The sequence below is a fragment of the Sceloporus undulatus genome, chromosome 8, assembly GCF_019175285.1.
Source record: "Sceloporus undulatus isolate JIND9_A2432 ecotype Alabama chromosome 8, SceUnd_v1.1, whole genome shotgun sequence".
Classification (NCBI taxonomy): domain Eukaryota; kingdom Metazoa; phylum Chordata; class Lepidosauria; order Squamata; family Phrynosomatidae; genus Sceloporus; species Sceloporus undulatus.
In genome coordinates, this window is record NC_056529.1 from 3,526,067 (window position 1) to 3,548,989 (window position 22,923).

The 22,923-nt window shown below is 43.8% G+C and overlaps 2 protein-coding genes across 3 annotated transcripts in view; one reads left to right on the top strand and one right to left on the bottom strand.

Moving 5' to 3' along the window:
- Positions 1–22,757, bottom strand: part of NUP93 (nucleoporin 93) — a 60,329-nt gene extending 37,572 nt beyond the window's left edge. The window contains exons 1-4 of the mRNA XM_042437542.1: positions 22,697–22,757; positions 21,484–21,626; positions 12,787–12,993; positions 12,360–12,477 (exon numbers count right to left, since the gene is read on the bottom strand). Coding sequence (XP_042293476.1) covers positions 12,360–12,477; positions 12,787–12,965 — 297 coding nt within the window. The 5' untranslated portion in view covers positions 12,966–12,993; positions 21,484–21,626; positions 22,697–22,757. The remainder of the gene's footprint in view (positions 1–12,359; positions 12,478–12,786; positions 12,994–21,483; positions 21,627–22,696) is intronic.
- POLR2C (RNA polymerase II subunit C) overlaps positions 22,060–22,923 on the top strand; it is a 13,554-nt gene continuing 12,690 nt past the window's right edge. Inside the window, exon 1 of one of the 2 annotated variants that reach the window (XM_042437547.1) lies at positions 22,060–22,344. In XM_042437547.1, coding sequence (XP_042293481.1) covers positions 22,259–22,344 — 86 coding nt within the window. In that variant the 5' untranslated portion in view covers positions 22,060–22,258. The remainder of the gene's footprint in view (positions 22,345–22,923) is intronic. The other variant, XM_042437546.1, reaches the window with a different exon arrangement.

Below are 22,923 nucleotides of genomic sequence, written 5' to 3' on the forward strand. Positions count from 1 at the left end.
ATCATCATCATCATCATCATCATCATCATCATCATCATCATCATCATCATCTCCTCTTCCTCTCGCTGTCCCCCGCCACAGACAAGAGCTGAGGTAGCCAAGCAGGAAATCGCTCTTGGAGAAAGTGCAGACTCACTGCAAGGTTAGGCATTTCCTGGTGGAAAGCAAAATGAATGCTACATTAAAATGGCTCTCAGTCAGAATGTTCAAATAGAATGTGTCTTTGAGTCTAGACGCTTTTGCATGGCAGGGTGGGAAGCCAATAGGGTTTTTAAATGCCCTCTCGGTCTCAAATACACCCACAATTTCACTCTCTTCCTCTCCTTCACCCTCTCTCATCCCCTCCTCGCTTAACAGCATTTTTTATTATCAGCACCTAATCTACGAGAAGGAGCTTGACAGCAGCAAAATCCAATTCTGATGCTATTAGCCTAATGTCAGTAAACACGGGGGTCAAAGGGAACTCAATTTCTATTGGGGGATATGCAAAAACCAAGATCAGATTCAAAAGTCTCCAGTGCCTCTGCACCGAACATGGATGGCAAGATGTCTTTTGTGCTGCCCCAATTCTTAGTTCCAAAGCCTCTTAACAGGACTGCTTCTTCTTCCTACTTTAATAATTCACCATTTTAAAAGCACCTTGAGGAGGACTCTTCCTAGAAATGGAGGGAACTGACGCCACCCTTCCCTGTCCACACCATTTAACAATTGAAGTCCTGCCTTAAGTGAGAATCTGCTTATTTCATACTGCCTGCTTTGGGATTTTCTCAATGGCTAGCCAGGCTAAATTTTTTGACACTATCTTTTCAGCGTCCCTTTACAATGTCTAAAATTCATTTTTGCCAAATCTAGCAAATGCACCAAGCTGCATGTCTATCTCAGCAGCAGCGAGAACATCCCATACTAATTAAGGGAGGGAATCAACGGAGGCAGCCAGGAAAGCAGTGTTAGAGAGAATTGCCTCTGAATTGGCCACAAATTATTTGACAGGTACAGGTCGCCCAAAGCAGCAGGCACCATATTGTTTCCAAAGTCCACCCACTTACTCCTTTTCAATTGCACCGTCATGTAGCGAGAGCTTGCTAATGGTCTTAAAATCCATCAACAGAGGAGACCGAGAAGAACCTTTCCCAACACGGCTCAAGCAGAAAGAAAGCTCTGAGCTACCAGCAACTGCAATCCTTCTGAAATTATCACACAGAAGGCAATTAAATCCAGTCACTTCTCCTCTCACCTTTCCCTTTCAGCTGCTTCACATCCCAAATGGGCCTGAGAAACATTTCCATTGGCATAATCTATCAGTTACTATTCAAATGTACATCCCATGCTGCGTAAGAACAAGAAATGACTTTGCTGACAGTAAGTTTAGCACTTAAAAGAATGCAGTAGGGTAAGGTAAGCATAAGGTAGATCGGGATCTACTGGGAGTTCCTGGAGCAATTTTCAGTGGATCAAGAACTTCTTACTTTCAATTGTTTGCTGTTCAAATCAGACTGATGTGGTGTAACTCATATAGATGTTTGTATTCCTGTGCTTGATTCATGGGATTCAACTCTTGTGCTGCCATTTTGTTCTGGGCTTCAGTGGGGGACTTTGTCATTCCAGTTGGAGACAAGGCAGTACTTTGAGAGACAGTGTACACAATAAGAGCTAAGTGCCTAGCCAAAAAGCTCCCAATTCAAATCGTGCCTCACTAACCTCCTTCATCCTAAACCAGACAATACACAGGCCAAGGCTAGGTTAAGCTCAAATGACTCAAAGCTAAAGGGGGAGTCCTCTCCATCCTCAACGCCCATCCATGAAGAAAACATGAAAACCACCGACTCCGATTCCATGAATCACAGCAGATACTTCCCGTTCCAATTCAGATAAGGAAGGCAGTTGTTAATGCCCAAGGGTTGGAATGGAATGTCCACCCCTCTAATAGAAAAGCTTTTTAATTAGAAAAAAGGTTTGAGAAATGCAATCAAATTCTTGCCCTTTCAGGTCTACTGAGACACCTATTAATTCGCCCTCCTGGAGATAGTTTATTATCTCTTGCAACAGCGAGTAACTAAAGAAGTAGAGCAGGGTGACCCAAATTGGCATTGTAATTATTTAAACCTATAAATAGCCATTGTCACTGTATAAATTAAAATGCTATATGGTAATGCCCTCTTTTCCTCCCCCCCCCAGGTCTCTAAAATTCGAGATGTGCTGAAATACACTGGCACATACTATGCAGCAGGATAAGCAATGGCACACAAGAGTGCTTCAAATCTACAGACCGTATTAAAGGAAACACTTCTGATTAACATCTGAAGAACATGTGAAGTCGAAGGTTTTCGTGGCCAGTATCCATAGATTTCTGTGGGTTTTTCAGGCTGTGTGGCCATATTCTAGAAGAGTTTCTTCCTGACGTTTCACCAGCATCTGTGACTGGCATCAACAATTTGTTTATACAGCTTTTCTCTTAAGCTGTAAATACTGAGTATGAAAAAGCATGAGGATTATGGAACAACAAGTGAGAAGGAAAACAGAGAAGCTCTTGCTGCTCAGAGCACCAGAAAAGATAAGTGAAATGTTCCTGTCCCAGACGTAACCTCACTTACAACACCCCTGGGAGCTCTTGAAAGCTTCATAGGGTTGCCACAAGTCCAAGCTGACTGGATGGCAAACAACATTCACTTGCACACCCAACAGAGACTCTTTAAGCCTTGAACTAAATTTCACTGCAAACGTCATGCCTTTATTACTGTTGCTAACTGTGTCAAGTCAACTTGGACTTATGGCAACCCTACTGATGAGACCTTCAGGTCACTCCATCATCAACAGACCTGCTCAGGTCTTGCAAACCCAGGACTTGGGCTTCCTTGATTGAATATATCTACCTGTAATGTTGTCTTCGAATTTTCCTACTGCCTTCGATCTTCCCAAGCATCACTGTCTTTTCTAGGGTGTCCTATCCCATGACATGTCCAAAGTACAGGAGTCTCAGTTTAGTCATCTTGGCTTCTAGGGAGAGTTCAAGCTTTATTTCCTCTGGGATCCATTTAGCTGTCTTTTTGTCTACCAGGGTATCCTCTCCTCAAGAACCACGTTTCAAATTAGTTCTCTATCTTTTTCCACTGTCCAGCTTTCATGACCATACACAGAAACTGGAAATGCAATAGTATGGACAATTGTGACTTTGGTATTCATCTTTACACTTCAGGGTCTTTTCCTGTTCCTACATAGCTACCTTTCCAAGTTCGAGTCTTCCTATTTCTTGACTACAGTCCTCACTTTAATGAATGACTGAACCAAAATACAGTATAGGAAATTTTTCACTATCTGAATGTCATAGGTAATCACCAATAATACAATTAATATATTTAGCCAAATTTTTGGACTTTGATGCTTCTGGATTTTTTTACCAGCTCATCTCACCCAAAGCCTGGATGGATACAGACCAACCATGCTAGTGCACTGATCTGATGTGATGAGCTACTACCTTTGACATAAAAGCAGGTTACTAATGGGAGTTAAAAGGACACAACATTCCCATTAGAAAGTGTACTGTAAAAGAGGTATTTGTCAGCAAATCTTTCATTGTCCTGTTTATCAGAATGAAGCAAGGCTATTGGCCAACCACAACAATGAAGGTGACGTAGCTGGGCATTGGCGCACCAAGAATGAACATGAATTTCCCTGAACAACCCAGGTTCTGACTGGAATGAGATGAAGGTGCAAAATAAACCATGGTTAGACTGGAAAGACATTACAATGCAACACATGGATCATAAAGTGATGTACATGGCTTGGGCTGACTACTCTCTTCTCATAGGACAAACGTGAATAATGCACATTAAAGAACCCTTCTTCCTGGTATTGGCAAGACAATAAATATTAAAACAAAAGAAACTGCAGTCTTCATCTGCTTTTGAAATTAAACCCACATTAGTACTCTGGGATAGACAGCCAACATAACATTATAAACTGCAAGGCTGCAACCTATACTGGCCCAAAGCCAAAACCTTAATGGACATTCAAGGCACCGAGTAAGGAAATGGTTCTCTATTAACGTCTACAAATAAGTCAACAATCAATGTTCAGTATTACCGTAAGATGTGATGCACCCTTTGAAAGCCACTTTCCATTAAAAGGGCCAACCTCAGCTTCAAACAAAGCAGCAACAGGGAGGAAATTCAACTTACTTTCGCAGCGTGCAAAACAGATTTACCTTCCTTTTTCATACAGTGCTTCGGCTCTGCAAATAAATTTTGTTTCCTATACCCTGCGTTCCCAAAAGAAACAGAAAAGCACAGTTCTTTGAACAGTAAATTAATATGGCAGCTCAACAGTTTGATTTTAAAACAGGAAAACAGATTGTTTTCTTCAAGGATCTGTTCATTAGAAACAAAAACGATGCTCGATGAAAGCATATCAGCATTTCGTGCCAATTACAAATTTGGGCATGGGGAATACAGAAAGAAATGACACACACGACACTCAAAACGCCTCTTGTAAGAAACCACCGTCAGCACTCTAAAAAAACCAAAAACTTGGAAATTTGTGAACAAAACTGCAGAACTATATTTCCCACAAACCATACAGTGCAAAAATATATTTGTACTTAACTGTATGTTTGGGGGAAACGTAGTTTTGTGCTGAGGTCAGTCAAGCTACTAGCCTAGAAGCAATGAGATCTGACATCTAAACCAGCTGTCGGAATATAAAACACATTTGAAGACCTATCTCTTTCAGCAGGCCTATCCAGGTAGTTTTTAATCATGAATTTTAAACATGAATCTTGTATTTAATTATTGTCCTATGTATTGGAATATAAATATCGTGTAGAGATGCAGCTCAATATGTACATTTTATGTAATGATTGTGTTTAAACTATGTTGTAACTTTGAGGGTGCTATGGACTATTTCAGGGGCACAATCCTCATGCAAGGATCCCAGACAAGAGGCAGATAAGTCTCACCAAACCCATTGATCATAAACCTGTCCTATCATGTTGGAAAACATGATATTGCAAACATAGCCTTCCATGTACTGTAAGCAACTATGAGCCTTTTGGTAGGAAAGTGAACACCTTGGGGCACAGGCTGTTTTCTCATCAAACCTCAAAGGTCACAGCTTAGGAAGAGAACAAAAAACACTTCAAGAGAATAACTGGCTGAACAGCTGGTGTTGTTTGGCATTTTGGACTAAGGTCTGTACTTCCATGAAGGAGGATTACTGGCAAGAGAGGGGCTCCATTTAACAGCGAGTTCAAGAACATGCTTGCTAGGAGTTTTGCAAACCTATCACTTTTAAATTGAATTTTATACAGCAAGAAAACAGTATGTCAGAAGGCAATAGTGTCAATAATGCAGGGGAAACAGTTCTGGGCACCAGAGTTTCTGAAGGATAGTGCTAAAATGGAATATGTCCAGGGCAGGTTGATCAAGATGGCAAAGGGTGTCTGTTAAAGAAACAAGGGTGTTAGGTATGTTCAGCGTGCAGAACAGATGTTTGAGAGGTGATATGATGTCCAACTTTAAATATCTGAAGGGCTGTGATCATGTGAAATATGGAGTGAGCTTGTTTTGTGCTGCCTCAAAACAGTGGATTCAAATGAAGAGAAAGAGGATTCCAATTAAACATTAGGAGGAAGGTGAGTTTTTTATGGTTAAGCCCTGTTTAACAGTGGGACAAAGTATCTTTGACATTAATAGTCAAAACAGATCCATCACAAGATGCTGAAGATGTATGGTTTCAGCCCTTAATCCATTTGTTTCTGGTGACTTATGGCAGAACATTCGGAAGCAAGTAAGTATACTGTTGTCCAGCATGTTCTGCTCTGCTCTTTGCAGAGGTTTCAACATGATGAAACCTGAGATATATCACTAAGAGCCTCTGGAAACGAAAGGCGGCGTTCTGAACCAAGAACAGCCAATGAAATATTAATGAAGTGCATTAGTGTACCCAGGTCTACATTTTGGACAGGCACAGAGCCCAGGCTCCATCTTGTACTTTAGAGGCACCCACAAGCTGGCTGCTTTCCTACAAAAGCCAGGTGGGCAAAGCCTTCATAAAGAAGGGATACCCCACTTGCTCGGTTATCAGCCTGGCTCCCAGGCACAGTCAATGAAGGTTACAGAGACAAAAGGCAAACAAAGGAAACCCAAAGCATCCACCCACTTTCTTTCAACTTTCCACTTCACCAGTAAAACAAACCATGCAGCACCTTCAAACATGTGCTGATATTCAGTAGGGATGGAAGATGATAAGAAATGTGTATAAGATAAGGGATCTAGATGACATATGTCAGCCTACAACAGGAAAGCTATCATGTTTTGTGCACAGGAATAACACTGCCAGCATGGTGTAGTGGTTTGAGTGTTGAGCCATGGCTGTGGAGACCAGGGTTTGGATCCTCAGTCAACCATAGAAACCCACTCTCTCAGAGAAAGGCAAAGGCAAGCACTCTCTGAACAAATCTCGCCAAAAAGGTTTGCCTTAGAGTTGGAAATGACGTTGGGTTGGAAGGCATATACAAAAAGTAAAAGAATGGGAACCTACCTGGATTAACCACTGGTTCCTTGGACTGTAAATCCGGGATGTGACTCCTCCTCCACCTCCTAACCTCCAATACAATCATGACTAATAATAGGTACTTCTTTGAAAGAAAGAGGAGAGACTAAAAACCTTTCTCATGTCAATAGTGGAATAATCTGCGTTCACTCATGTCAGTTTCAGGGGCCTTAACCATTTGATTTAGTCTTTCTGGAGATATTCAAAGAGAGTATCTTTGTAGTGTTCAAAAATAGGGTCTTCCTCCTCTAGGCTGGATGCATGCTAGAAATCTTCCTCCCAATTTGTCTCAAAAAAACGTTAGTGGAATCCTTTATGCCCTTCTGAACAGTATGGCTGTTCAGGAACAGATAACAAAGGGGAAAGAGTTACTCTTCTCCCTTTTCATTTATTGCTACTAGGGCTTCACAGGCTGGAGAAAGCCTGTTCCAGATACAATAAGGTTCTTGTCTTGTTATACAAGGGGCCAGTATGGACAGAACACTAGCTGTACAACAGCCTCCCTTGAACAACCAAGAGCTGTGTTCTCCTCCCACTACTACCACCTTAAGCATGAACTACTCTGTCCCTAATATAGATATCATGGCTGGTGAAGAAAGAATTCCAAACAATAGGGAACTCTGAGGTGATGAGTCAAATCAAAAGGCAAACGGGAAAGTTTACTTTTATACCAAGAACTCACAGCAACCAAGATGGGTCCATACAAGTTTAACTAAAATGACTATCCCAGCTGCCAAATCTCACTATGGCCCTGAAGAACCAAAAACAAGAGAGTTTTCAGCATAGCAGGGGGATGGATTTGGGGACAAAAGCCTGGAGGAGGAAGACTATATTTTTGAACAGTACATTAACAAGAGTTATTGCCTTCGCAACAAGCCTTTGTAAAGAAAGGAACAAAGCCCTTATTAAACACCCAGAAAAAGGACATTAAAAAAATTTCTCCTCCAAGTATAGCATTCAGAACTAAACACCGAAAAGGCTAGCATGAACTTGACAGTGGTGCCCTTTAAACAATACACTACAATACACAATACATTGCCACGGGAAGTACTATTTTGTAGTTTTGATCAACATTTGAAGGCTGACCATCACACGAATGGCATTGAATGAATAGGTTAGCTTTCTCGCTAGCCTGGGGCCCTTAAAATGTGTTGGGCTACAGCCATAGTTGGCTGGATGATTCTGGAAACTGCAGTTCAACACACCAGAGAACACCACATTGTGGAAAGTTAGCACAGGTATTCCTTACTGAACCAACACCAATGCTCCAAACCTTCCATTAACAAAATAAGAGTTCCTCTTCTGTTGCCCAGCAAAGCATTTCCATTCCTCCTAACCACTGCAGCAGTCCTACAATAAGCTTGTCATGATCTTGCAGTGAGGCCTTCACAGCTATGGAGCACATGCATCCAGATGTTTCTAGAGAAGCTGGGGGAGAAATACACTTCCCAAAAGAGCCCTACAAAAATAAACCTGGCACGGGTCCTTTGCCTTCCTAATGTGTGCAACAGTTAGCAGGACAATCACATGTAAAATGAAATGCACACATTGCTTTCTCTCCTTACAAGTGAGATCAAGAGGAAGTGTTTGGCCATGCCTTAGCAAGCATTTCTGTGTATCCTCCAGAGTTGCTTTGAGTTCTAGATTTGGCCTGCAGGCTCTCAATTGGCCATCTCAGACATCAAGAAGGTTGCGTTTACCATCATTTCTCACAGATCTTTCTCCTGTTCCAATCTATATGCTCACACTGGTTTCTTCTCTGGGCTGCTTGCAAGCGTTGGTTCATTTTTCTGAAACATTCTCATTGCCAAATGAATTTTAAAAAAGGAATGCATGTTGACTACAAAATGCTCAAGTATGATTTTGAAAAGATAATTTTTGAGGAGTGAGAGTGCAATAGATTCCTTGCGGATATAACCACAGGAAAATAATGGAAAGTATGCAGTTCAGTATAACAGGTTTTACATAATGCTATTAAGCCTGTCATCTTACTGGCAATTCCAAACCCAAAGATTTCAAAACAGAAAAGATTGCTGATTTGCTGCATCACTAAAGCAGCCCCAGTGAACATCACTGTCCTTATTATTACAAATGCGTTTCACATTTATGGGATGTGTCATCTTAAATTCCTGGCAGATTAAGTGGGAATTGCACTGAGTGCAGACTAATACGTGAAATGTAACAACAATATCAAGACCAAATCAAATGAAACATTACAAGGGAAAAGAACAGCAGCTAGGTTCTCTTTTCCTTGGCCTGTGTCTGCCACATTGCAATGCTGAGGTGTGTATCTCAAGTATTTTAAAAGCATACATGAAGCAAAATGTGAAGTTTTGGTTTTGTAAACACGTTGTACCACACACTGAGGCTGCCTCTGGGCATAATACAAAATCCTGACTTCACGCGTAGTGGACAGAAGATAGATCTGAATCTGTTGGTAGATCTTTGGTTGATCTGCAGTAGGTCAGCAAGCATTTCTGACTCCTAAGGCTTTAACAAGACCAAATTCATAATAACTTTCCTCCCACCTGAAGCCATATAACTGAAGAAAGTTTGGAATAACCAGGAATGGATTATCGGTCTCAGTCTTGAAGGGATAAAAGAACTTGCAGTATCTACAGGACGTGATCCCTTCCCCATTTCCATTCCCTTCTCTTTTTGTGTCATGTCTTTTTAGATTGTGAGCCTGAGAGCAAATTAACAATCTGTCAGCCACTCTGAGAGCCTTTGAGGCTGATGAGCGGGATATAAATAATCTAAACAAACAAACAAATAACAACATCAGACTAGTTAATCTTGGAATTTTAGGAAAAGAAACAAAGTACTGTATATACTCGACTATACATCGGCCTCATGTATAAGCCGAGGGCAGGTTTCGGAGCCCCGATTATGGATCCCACCTTTGCAACCACTAAAATCTTCCATCAATCTCCCAAAGCACCAAGAACCCCATACATTTTATTTTTATTTTAAAAATTGGTGGGATCTTCAGATGATTTGCACCTGAAAATCTATGCCACCCCAGATGCAGGGTAACAAACAAAAAGATCTCCCCCTGATCCCAAATCTCCCCAATGCACTGACCTACCTGTTTCCTTCTATTTTGCTTCTAAAATGGTGACAGCAAGTGACATGACATCACTAATGGTTGCCCTTTTAGATGAAAAACAGAGGGAAATTGAGGTATTTTGGCACAGAGCAGGTATGGCCCTGAGTGGAAACCTGACCTCCAAGCTCCTACACATTTGCCCATCCCTGCTTTAGATTCAGTTGGGAGTAGTTAGGGCTGGCAGCAGCATCCCTCTGAGCTTTCAACTGATGGTAAGGCATGGGCTGAGTCAACAGATGAATCAGCCATTAGGCCTGTCACCACAAGACAAGGGGCTATCTTACAGGCATGCCAAAAGGAATCAAGCTAGCTTTGCAGCCTACAGGGTTCCCTGTAACTACGTGAAATGGGATGGTTCTGAAAGGAGATCCTCTTCAAAATGTGTACAATCTCCATGTAAACTAGGACCTTAGAGAATGTGAGTCCTGGCTCTCCTCTTCAGAACCACCCCTTGCCAGTGATCCAAGGAGGGAGAGGTGTTGGCTTAGCACGCCACCTCACTCACAAGTTGTTTTAACCTTGTTTTGTACGCTTGAACAAAGCTATTCTCTAATCACTGACACCAGTCTTTTCAGATGCTCCAAATAGCTTGCACCCATTTAACAAAACAGAAAATGGCTCAAAAGTGCTATTTTTGGTCATGAGCCTCAGGGGTAGAGAGGCCAGAAATTCTTAATGTGCTCTCTTAGCTCCTGCATGAGACTCGTGGCAAACGGAAATTGGTTACTATGGAAAGGCTATGAAAACAACATGTCGCTAACCCCAGCAGGATTTTCCCTTCCTCCCTAATTATTGCAGAACTGCATCCTTCTCCATTAATACAGTAGACTCCAGAGAAGGCAGGAAGGGAAAAAAGGCTGAGCAAGAAGCTCTCTAACTCCTCCGTTAGCAAAAGACAGATCACTAATCTCCAGCTATTTGCTATCTCCTCCATTTTTGTTTAGCAAGACTTTAAAAAGAAAAAGGTCTAAAATATCCCTAGGGGATGCATAGCTCTCTCTGCATCATCAGAAGTATGACGATTTGGAAAGGTAAATTTTAAAGGCTTGCCTGCATCACAAAAGATTATTCAATCCACACCTGCTCTAGGTTCCAGAAAAAAACATTTTTGGCCATGTGGAAAGAAATGGGAGAGAAGGTGGGAAAGAACCCCACAAAGAACTAGAAAAGAGAAATAACCCTCTCAAGTGGAATTATTTTCAGTTGAAGTAATGCAGATCCACCAAATGCAATGATTTCAGCATTCTGCACAACTCCAAGGTTTGACTCTTTTTACAAGCAGCCGGAGGGGGAGACTATTCAGCATTTTAGTAAATATCTCTCAGCCTCAGAGAATGGCAATGGCAAAACCCCTCTGAAGAAACTTACCAAGAAAGCCTTGTGACAGGTTCGCTTTAGGGTCGCCATAACTCAGAAACAACTTGAAGGCACAAAACAACAACAAAAGGCTCAAGACTGATCAAAAATCAATTTCCTTGATCACATACATCCGACTTGTAGAATTCACTACCATAAGGTGTAGTTAACATTAAAACAAGGCCAGATAACATGGAGGATCTGTCAACACACATTATTCAAAGTAATGAAATGGAGCCTCCATATTCAGAGACTATATACTAGAAACTCAAGTGAGAAGATCATTGAATTGATGCCTTACTGAGAAGTCCATACAAACTGATCAGCTATTGCTGGGTTCTGGCTTACAAGGAATTTTTTGAGATGTAATTGTAACCAGGGATTTTTTATGTTTTCAAAATTGAGTTAAGAAGCAGAAGGGATGGTGTGAGAGATCTCCTGTACTGGAGACGTCTGACATCCCCTCCAGCTTTCTGAATCCATGTCTCCCAGACCAGGGGGGAAAAATCAACTTACTCTCAAGTAACAGGAATCTATTATAAGATTCCCAGCCAAGCACTCTAATGGGAAACATTTCCTCTTTTTGTATCAGCCATCTAAGCTTTATTACTGTTAAATAATTCACATAATTAACTGAGACGCAATTTAGCTTGCCTCTTCCCAAATCAGTACTAAAAGGTATGGTTAAAAACAGAGGTTCCAAGACAGAAAACACCTCCCCTGGTTAACAGAAGAAGGCAAAGGGGCTGAACTCTTGAGCCAAACAGGACTAGTGAGCCTATCAAGACATATGCTTTATTTTACACTTCTAAAAATGTAATGGTGTTTTAATATGCTAAACCTGCTTAACTGTGTTTTAACTTTTTATTACCACGTTTTAGCATTTTTAAAGTCTTTTTGCAAGGGTGGGCAACTATTGCAGGATTTGGGGCCACTTTTCAGATTGGTCAGGTGCTTGAAGGCCATACTTTTCCCATTTCATTTTAACCTTTTCAACCCTTTCTTTACAGAAGGCATTACCGGGATGTAGCTTCAGAGGAAATATTCATATTTAACTAACCTTCCATTGTGCTACTGAACTGTTCACAAGTTAATGTTACCCCAAATGCCCCATCAGTCAGATTTAACATTTAATTGAATACAAAATAATATATTAATAAATAATGTTACTGTTTCTTAACTACGAAAAAAACCATTCCACCTATTTTGTGGGGAAGCAGCCTCTCTGCAGAACTGCTTTTCCCATGAGACAGCAAACACTAACTCCTGCGAAATTGTGACAATATCTCTCAGTATTCACTTTGTAATGTGTGAATATTGTCATTTTTACAGATTCTTAGACCCTTGCCTGTATATCTGTGTCCTTCACAGGCTCTAGAGGCTCAAATGTTGTCACAGCACTAAGGCTCTCCAACCGTTGAGAAATGTGGGAGATGTCAAGCCCTCTCGACCCAAGAAGTACCGATCTAAAAGAAAGAAAGAAAAGGAGTCAGATGGGATAATAGACACTTTAAGAAGGGATGCATACATAGTGATTTTTGTACTTCAAAAAAAAAATGCCAGGTGTTTCATTCAAATTTGCTAAGCAAAGCGGTTCAAGCTGCCTCACAGCCTATGTGAAATCTCAGTTGGAATAAGACTGGATATGTGTGTGTGCGCATGTGGACAATGTCCTGTCTAAGTGATCAAGTAGCCAGACTACAGTACTTTTCATTATACTGGCTTCATTTAAATTCAAGCATTTAACTCCAAAAGAGAGAGTTTCAGAAACCTACGCTTTTACATCTGCAGTCTCCTGTGATGTGCGGGTTAGTGTCCGGGAGCGAAGCCGCTCTCCCGCCTGTTGGATCTCTTGGAGATTACGTTCGACGTGAGGAAGCTCAGCAATGCCCTCTGTCTCAGCTGCAAGCTGCTCTGCCTGCTGCAGGAGCTCACCAAATCCTTCTCCATCCATTTGCAAGGCTGGGTGCTATGGGGAAATCCTAAGGGGAGAAAGGAGACAGGCTCTCTCAAGAAGCATGAAAGGTACAGTTAAGTCAGCATTAACAACAACATTTGGATGCCTTTTTACAGGGCTGAAGAACCTGCTGCTATGTTACTCCATTTCCCATCAGCCCAGCAAGCCTGATGATGGGAATAGTATCTCACCATGCCGTCTGTTCACAGATGGTTTCATTTCACATGTGCATATTGTTAGTTCTGAATTAAAAGCTTGCTTAAACATGCTTTTTTTTGTGGTGCAGTAACTTATCCCTAGTCTTTCCATGTTATTTCGGCCTCCAGTACCAAATGTTCTGTTAAAGAGGGAATGACCAGGAACACATCCGCTTTGGTGACTGAGGCACACCTGTATTTATTTTATTCAACTGGCAAGCAGCTTCAAGGTGGCTCACCAACAAAAACAATTAAAATACAGTATTAAGAAAACAGATCTTCGAAAATTATTTCTCATCCTGCAGATTTCAAAGCCCACCTCAAAGCTGGCTCAGAGCTACATTTGAAAATCCTGATGGATTTTTGAGCAAAAGACTTACAAGCAAGAGCTGGCAGAAATCTAATATCCCACTCATGGTTATCTTCCAGAAAACCCACAAGGGACTTTGATTCCGACATTAACACTTTTCACATGTATTCCCGCGTAGGAGTCATTTCAAAGGACTCTTGGGGAGGAAGAAGTTATGCCAAAACAGGCTGCAATCTGTTAAGTGCTTAAAAGGCCAGAAAGCAGAAAGCTATGATTTTCAACATGCCAACTCCACTCAGTATTCTTACTTCTTCCTTCTGTTTGCATTGATCAGCCTGGGGTAGCTTATTTCTCTTGTAAAGGGAGGTTTGGCAGTGTGTGTTGTTTGGCCATCCAGGCTTTTTGACTAATTTCCAAGACTTCTGATCCAGCCCATCCACCAGTCCCCTACTCACTATTGGGTAAGAACTGGAAATTCAGACCAACCGATAACTAGATACAAGTATGAAAATAACTATTCCAAACTCATATATGACTAAGGAACAGTTGTAAAAGCGAGAGCAGACTTCAGTGTCTTGGGTCAGCCTGGGTAGAAAGCAACCCCAATAATCTTGTCCCATTAGTTAATGCACCAGTTTGCATGTACTGGTTGGAGTGCTGGACTTGCAGTGAGATGATTTTGGTTCAAGTCTTCTACTTGGTCATGAAGCTCATCTTATGACCTTGGGCCAGCCGTTCTTTCTCAGACTGGCTTATTTCATAGGAAGGTTTCGAGAATAAAGCAAGGAAATACCAGGTATGCCAGGGTGAGCAACTTCAGAGCATCTGTTAGCTGCAAAAGGACCCCAAAACAAGCAAAGGAAAGGAAATAATAACAAGAAGGAACTGGAAGTCCACTTGCACCTTTAATTTTGGCCGGTTACAATGGTTTCCAAAACCACCTGTCCTTGAGATTTCTGAGAGCAGAAAACCACCCTGGAAGTGTGGAATCAGAGAACTGGAAAACTGGAGTGCAAAAATCAGATATGGGCTTCATGCTTCCCATAGAGTATACTTTGTCCACTGTGATGCACAGTCTTCAGACACATGAAGGAAAACTAGGCTACATAATAAAATAATAATGGATGAATGTCACCCCATGGCTTGGCTTTCCATAATCAGCTCTGTGCACTTGCTTGCCCTGTAGAAATATATAAATCACAGACTCATAGAGTTGGAAGACAAAGGGGCAAGGCTGAAAATATGCAAGAATCTTCCCTGGGTAGCCCTAAGTTTCAACGGCATGGCTCTTAAAAGGGGGTACAGAATGCACAACCAAATCTTGGGGCTGTCCTTGGAATACACAAAGCGTTTCCCAACACATAACCTGGCAACACAATGAGGGGGTAACAATCAGGCTGGCTCCAGACAATGGAGACCATGTGAGTATCCCCAGTCAAGGCAAGTCCCGGTGTGCTCTTAAGAAGTATAAATGACAAACTGACATCCAGACGCCAAGAAACAAAGCAGGCAATGGATTCGGAAACAGTGGGGAGGGGGAGACAGGGAGTGCAAAGCCATGGCAAAAAGGCAATTTCATGCCCTGCAATGCAGCAGAGGATGTCGCCTCAGCATTGCCTTGCAAGCGGCTTTTCCCCTTTGGCAGGGAAGGATTGTACGCTGCTGCCAGAAACAGCCTCTGCTGGCTGACAGTGACCAAAGCAGTTGCCCTCCCACTCAGTTAAGGCTGCTCCTGACTCTTCTGGCACAAGGAGCAGCAGTGCGTCTGGCGCTGGCTGCAAGAACAGCCCAGGCTGTGCTGTGATCCAGTGCGTTTCTCTTTTTCATTAACTACCTTGTTGGAAAAGGTGGTGGCAGGCACGCTACAGCGACCTTCACTGACAAAGCCAAGAGGCACACTGAAGGCAAAGCATGCTTTGATAGCAGCTTCCACTGATGCATTCCCTTGTTTGCTCGTTCGTTTGTTCATTTGTGGCACATAGAGAAGTGAAGGTAAATCAGCCAATGAAGCCCACAAACCTCAGGGAGGATCCCTGAAAACACTTCAAGGAAAAGGCCATTTACCTACACCTGGCCCTTCATTTATTCCGGGGATAAAGATGCTCTTGGAATGCAAATTCTTGCATTCACAGAATCATGGAGTTGGAAGGGGCCTTATGGGCCATCAGGTCAAGCACCCTGCTCAATCTAGGATCTCTAGCTAGAGCATCCACAGCAGGTAGCTGTCCAGCCTCTTTCTGAAGAGCAGACAGGGCTAAAGAAGAAAGAATTAGCAGGCACAGTTCCATCATGCCCAGGTTCAGAAGTAGATGAAAGGCCCTCCCTCCATCCCAACTGCCACTACCTTGGCCTCAGAGAAAAAGAGGCAGTATCTGCTGGACACAATCCCCTCATACATTGCCATCCCCTTTCCTTGTGGGTCAAGCCTTTAGATTGTCAACCTGAGGGCAGGGAACTGCCTTTTCTTTTTCTTGTCAAACACAGTTGTGACACTATGGCTTGTTACAGACTGCCAAAATAAAGCTGCTTCGGGTCTTTTTGGAGGTATGCTATTTAAATGAAGCATGGGTCCTAAGAGTCCGGAGGTTGCACCAAAGCCACACTCCATTCCTAAGCACTGGAGGGCAGCTTTGGTGCAGCTTCCGGATTCTTAGGATGCATGCATCACTTAAACAGCATACCTCCAAAGAGACCCAAAGCCGCTTTATTTTGGCAGTCTGTAACAGACCTATATAAATAAATAAGTGAAAAACATCTATCCCTATCAGACCCTGACCCTCTAGCGCACACAGTCTGTCCAGGGACGTAGCCAGTGATTTTAGGAAGGGGGGGGGTCCAGACTAAGTGCCACCATTATAATGGGGCCTTGGATGCGGCAGACACCATTCATTTTTCTATTGGAAGGGGGGGGGGGCCGCCCCCCAAAACCCCCCCCCCCGGGCTACATCCCTGGTCTGTCTACAGAACTAAGTGCCAGTAGCAGCATAGAAAGACCCAAGTCTAAGCCTATGCAAGCAGCTCAATTTAGCAGTATGGCTGCAGCATTTTGGACCGCCAGCATTTTCCAAACAGTTTCCAAAGGCAGGCTCACAGCAACCCAAATGGGATGTATGTAATCAAGGCACATATCACTGTAGCCAAATCTGACATCTGCAGGAATAGGCGCAACTGGTGCTCTAGATTCAACTGTGCAAATACACTCCTGGTTGCTCCTGAAAGCGTAGTATCCAGGGTGAGATCCAGGTCTAGGACCTTCATCTCCAGATAAAATATAACTCCATCCAGGAAAGGCTAACACCTGATCTGCCCTCCAGCTGACCAGGAGCACCTCTGCCTTGTCCGGTTTCAGATTGTTTGCTCTCATCCAGTCCATTACTGACAACACACACGTTTAGCACAGAAACGGCTTCCTTCGAATCGCCAATAAAACCTCTACCTGCAAAGGGCAGGATTCATTGTTGTCATCTTACATGGTTTACTGCATTCTTGAGACTGCAGCCACTCCTAATGTAGCTTGTTCAGTTCAGGAAGGACAAGCGCAGGCACAAGCCGCAGAATGCCAGGATCTTCCCATCTGGTTGGGGAAAGAGCAACAGCTGACAGCTGGAGACAGATGGTGCAGAGAGAGGAATTGAACTAACTTCCTCGAGTCCCAATGGAAGAGCAAAGCAAGAGTGCTGCGTAAAAACAAGATTGATGATCCATCAGTAATTACTGTCGCATTAAGCCACTGTCTCTACTCAAAAACAAACTCTTCTATTTGAACGTGTCTGTAAACGGTTGGAGAAGAACATTGAAAAAATAGCCAGCCATTGTTTGCCATTGATCACACCCATTGATTAGTATTTCAGCCTAAGCTGCTGCATGAAAAGTATCAGTGAGGGTAAGGGAATATGGGATCTAATTGGCTCCATCAGATCAGAGGCGAAGCAATATTAATTTATTTAAATATTTATCCTCTGTTTTCTATATCAAAATATCACAGGGTGGGGTACATCAGAGGCATCTGACCCAATATAACAGTTCAAGTAGTGTTCACAATGGCTCTTGCATCCTTTTAGCAACAAGCGGCGTGCCCGATAAAAGGATTTGTCCATTACACCACAGAACATATTCTGCTATATGTGCCATCACTCCTCTTCTGACCTTCTTGCACTCACTCCAGATTAAGGATGTTGTCACCGTTGATGAGTTATCCTAGAACAAATGGATCAGTTATCCTGGAACAATGTGAGTTGGAAGGCTTTCATGACCAACATCCATGGTTTTTTGTGGGTTTTTTGGGCTCTGTGGCCATGTTCTAGAAGAGTTTATTCCTGACGTTTCGCCACCATCTTCTCTGAAGATGCCAACCACAGATGCTGGCGAAACGTCAGAAATAAACTCTTCTAGAACATGGCCAAAGAGTCCGAAAAACCCACAAAAAATATATCCTGGAACAGGCTCAGATAGGAAATTCTCTCACCTCTTCTGTTGGCACATATATGTACGCATTTTTAAATTCAGGTACTTTACAACTACCAACTTCCCTCCTGTGGGCTGAAGGCGACACTTCCACTAAGCTCCCCTTGTTAGCTCTTCTCTGAACGTGTGGTAAAGAATTGTATGCGTGTGCAAACATGTGCATATGTTTTACTTCAAAGTGCCACATTTTCATAGGCAATATTCTCTCTTTTTCCAATAACAAAGCTATTCATGCCCTATCATCTCCTCTTGCCCCACCCATATTGGCAGATTTCAGGAGGGAAGTGGAAATCACGCCCGAGTGTTTGTAATTTGCACTGCACCCACACAAAAAGACGCTGCAGACACAAGAAAGAGATGAAAGGTTGAGCTGTGCTCTTGTCTCCATTCCATTCATTTGAACAATCTTGAGTAGGAGCCATTCCTGGCACGTTTGTATATGAAACAGTAAGTTCTTGCCCAGCTGAATAGGCAGCAACGCAAAAAGTGAAGACTAGTCATACCAGTAGATTGCTTCCAAGACCACCTCCTTTGAAATAACCAAGTAGGAAAAAAGAACAAGGCAGTAACCAGACAACTGAGAATTCATATTGATCCTATCAGTTACAGTAGCCCTAGCCCTGCAATGCAGGTTTATCCGATAAAAGAGGTATATTGCCAATGGTCAATGCACATTTGCAATGCAAACAATCCCAAGCGGTAAAGGAAACAACCTTGTGTTATTTGAATGCAAGCCCACACACAGGCAGGGGCAAGGAGAAAGATCCTAGGTGATGCTCAATGCTTTTCAATTCATCACATCTTAGGATGGCTGCATTCCCATCTGCTTGAATACTCTGCTTTTATTACTGTACTTAGAAGTAGAATTACTCCTAGCACTCCAGGAGAGTTCATGCATGCCCTGCTCTACAAAGAGTGCTAAAAGCATTCCAATTAATAGTGCAAGATTTGGCACACACACGCACACAAACACATCCCTTGAGCGTCGCAGCATAACACTGCAAAAGAAATTATTCGTTTCAGTAACTAGGGCACAGAAATTCCTGGTTGAAACTTCCCATCTGTGCAAAAGTGTCTGTGAGGATCAGAGTGAGAAGGTGCAAATGGCGGCAAAGACAAGCCACTTTGGAATGGCAAAGCAACATACAACATGCAAATCGCTGCCTTTCCCCCGTCCAGAGCCCCCTGAACACACACACACCAGATTCTCTTCCAGACTAGACAGAATCATTAGTAATAATTTTGTACCGTTACACCTTAATAATTCCCTATATGGCAATAGTTGTGGCATAAGCACCCCCTAAGCAATGTTTTCGTCCTCTTAACTCCTGGAGCTGGAGGCTTCTGTCTCCCATTCACACAACAGACCAGCTTCGTGAGTAGGAGAGCAGGAGGAATCCAGGGATCCTTCCTCCTCTTTACTTCTAAAACAGAAGGCTGTGGGTAGAATGGGAGACAGCAGCCTCCAGCTACAGGAGCAGGGATTCCTCCTCCTATTCCCAAAGCGGTTGGCTGGTGTGTCAATGGGAGACAGCAGTGTCCAGCTTCCGAAGCAGAACAGATGCAATAGCCTTCTGCTTTGGTAGTTGAAGAGGAGGAATCCCTGGATCACAGATCATAGAATCATAGAGTTGGAAGAGACCCCAAGGGCCATCCAGTCCAACCAATGCAGGAACAGATTCCTCCTGCACTCCTCTCCCAAAGCTGGATGCTCTTGCGTCAATGGTAGAGAGCAGCCTCCCTCAAACTCACTCACTCCCTGGTTCTCCCTCGTACTTCTCCCTCTCTCACGGATGGGGCCAGGCCATACCAGAAGAAGAGAGGAAATAGAAGTCCAGCCCTATCTCCTGCTTCCAGAGGGTTGTTTGAAGCTCAGTGGGCAGAGAAAGGAAAGCCCTTGTCTGCCACACCTTCCCTTCTGCTGAGCTCCTCTGCCTTACAAGGTATATCAATGCTACACTCAAAGACATTTAGGGAGGAACAGTGAGTGGCATGGCTAGGCTGGTGGTTGTGGTGTCACCCAACTTATGGCGTCACCCCATACCACCGAGTGACACTTCGGTGGTATGGTGAAAGGCTTCTCGGTCACTTCTCAGCCAGCTACTTGGTTGCTGCTTGCAGGGTGAGCAGGTGGCAAAGAAAGCAGAGACTGAGATTGGTTGCTTTGAATGTACCATAGAACAGTAGGCCTAACATTAAGAAATATGGGGTTGCTAGGGTTGTCACCCAAAAGGAAAGGGGTCAGTGGTCCAAAAAGGTTTGGGGAGCACTGCCATCCAAGAAAGAATAGCTCTGGATTATATATAAGCCTCAAAGGGGGGGGAGGATGTCTGTGTATTAATGGGGTCTGAATGGTGCACCTTGCTCCATCCTGAATGTGATACCCCTTCAAAGACTTAAACAGGGCTATCATGTCCCCTCTTAACCATCTCTTCTCCAGGCTAAACATCCCCAGCTCCCTAAGTCTCTCCTCATAGGGCTTCATGGTTTCCAGGACCATCACTATTTTGGTCAGTCTCTTGTGGACACATGGCTCCAGCGCCTCAACATCCCTTTTGAATTGTGGAGCCCAGAACTGGACTCAGCGTTATTTCAGGTGAGGCCAAAACAGCATAGAATGGAAATGACTTCCCATAGGCATATATACCATTTGCACCTTTTGTCCCAAGCTAGTGTTCAGAATTAGGCCACCTCTGGCTGGGAAGGCTATAGAAATAAAGCGGTTTGACAATGCTTTAACTGCCGCAGCTCCATGCTATGGAATCCTGGGATTTGTTGTAGTTCTGTGAGACACTCAGCCTTTCCTGGCGCCACAGCAAACGACAAGCCCCAGGTTTCTGTAGGATCCAGAGGTATGGCATTTAAAGCTGTATCAAGCGGCATTAATCCTGCAGCGAAGGTTAGCCCCAAAATGAACAGTATGGCAGCATTTTAATGGTATTAATTGTGTGGTGTAAATAAGACCCAAGTTGAACAGTCTGTCGAATTACAAATCCCAGGATTCCACAGCAAGGAGCCATGGCATTTGAAGGGGTGTCAAACGGCGTTATTTCTGCAGTGTAAATAAGACCCAAAACTGTACAGATGATCAAACTACAAATCCCAGGATTCCATAGCAACTGCGGGTTGACAGTTAAATCTTACTTCACTGACTGCAAAGGGACAGCATTCCCCTTTGGGTCTGAAGGCAGTCAGACGCAATTAATCAGAACCAGAATCATTAATCAGAATCAATGAGTGTAACTAAGGCCCCAGCTGGAACAGCTCTCCAAACTACAAATCCCAGGATTCCACAGCAGGGAGCCATGGCATTAATCAAAACACACTGCAGACATAACCCAGTTTGAGACCGCTTTAACTGCCCTGGTTCAATGCTAGAGGATTCTGGGAACTGTAGTTTATTATGGTCCCTGAGTTCTTGGCTCAATGTCTCAGAGAACTACAGTTCCCATGATTCCCTCGCACTGAGCCAGGGCAGTTAAAGCGGTCTCAAACTGGATTATTTCTGCAGTGTGTCTTCGGCTCAGTTCGGCCTCATTCCTACCTTCTTTCTGCTTCTTTTCGCCGCCAGCAGCCGGGCGCTCTGACGTCACGGAGCTCCGCTCCCCGCCGCACGCTCTGATTGGCCCACAGCCGCCGGCTTCTTCTCCCAGCAACACCCGCGGCTGCGCATGCGCGTCTGCGAAACTGTGAAGAGAACGTTGACGCCAGGTTCGCGCATGCGCAGAAGTGGAACTGTCTCCCTCGCCTTTCCGCGGTTACCGCTAGCCAGGCTTCGTTGCTATGGAGACAAGAGGAGGCCGCATTCCTCTGCTAAATAACTTTCCCCCAAACTGTTAAGGACGAGGAGGGAGATGGAGCTCCTCCTTCATCAAATGTGGTTCTTCTAAGTGTTCATATGCATGAAATAAATAAAGAAATAGACGAAAAGGGCGCCATGTAAGGTTGCCAGAGTGAAAAACATAAACAGCAACTCGCCGTCGTTACTGCTAGTCAGGCTTCGTTGCCATGGAGACATGAGTAGGCCGCATGCTCCTCTCGCCGACTCCAAAGCCCCCCAAATAATAATAATAACGATAATAATAATAAATGTCTTCAACACTGAGCCAGGGCAGTGAAAACGGTGTCAGACTGGATTATTTCTGCAGTGGGACATATACACATATTGGACCGGGCCTTGGCGGGCCGCTGGGGGGCGAGCGAGCGAGGAAAGGGGCCGGCTTCAGTTTGGGCCTACTAGGCCGCGCCTGGGAAGAAGACGGAGGAGGAGGAGGAAGAGGCTCGGGTCCCCGGTTGTCCTCCTCTGTTCCTCGGCGGCCATGCCTTACGCCAACCAGCCCACGGTCCGCATCACGGAGCTCAGCGACGAGAACGTCAAGTTCATCATCGAAAACACAGACTTGGCGTAAGAGGAGAGAGAGGGAAGGGAAGGGAAGGAAGGCTGCGTCCACACTGGAAGAACAACCCGGTTTGGCACCGCTTTCACTCTTTGTCTACCACAAGGCTATGGAATTCTGGGAGTTGGAGTTTGTTGTGGGCCCAGGTGACAGATTACAGGGCGTTCCAGACTGGCGCCACAGCCAAGTTCTGTCATAGCGCAACAAGCAACAATTCCCAGCATCATCCCATTAACTGCAGTTCCCAGCATCCCAGACTGGGGCCGGAACTAGCATCCCATAAAACAACAGACTACAATTCCCAGCATCCCAGACTGGGGCCACAAACCAGCATCCCATAACACAACAAACTACAATTACCAGCATTCCATAATAATCCCCCAGCATCCCAGACTGGTTCTACAACCGACTACAATTCCCAGCATTCCATGCTGGGATTTGTAGTATCACAACGCCTTGAGCCTTCTCTCCCCTCAAAGAGCGCTGGTGCCTTTGTCGTCGTTGTCGTCGTGCGCCTTCAAGTTTCAGGGGCCGCATCCACATTTGCAAAACCCATCCAGTTTGACGCCGCCGTGGCTCATAATGCT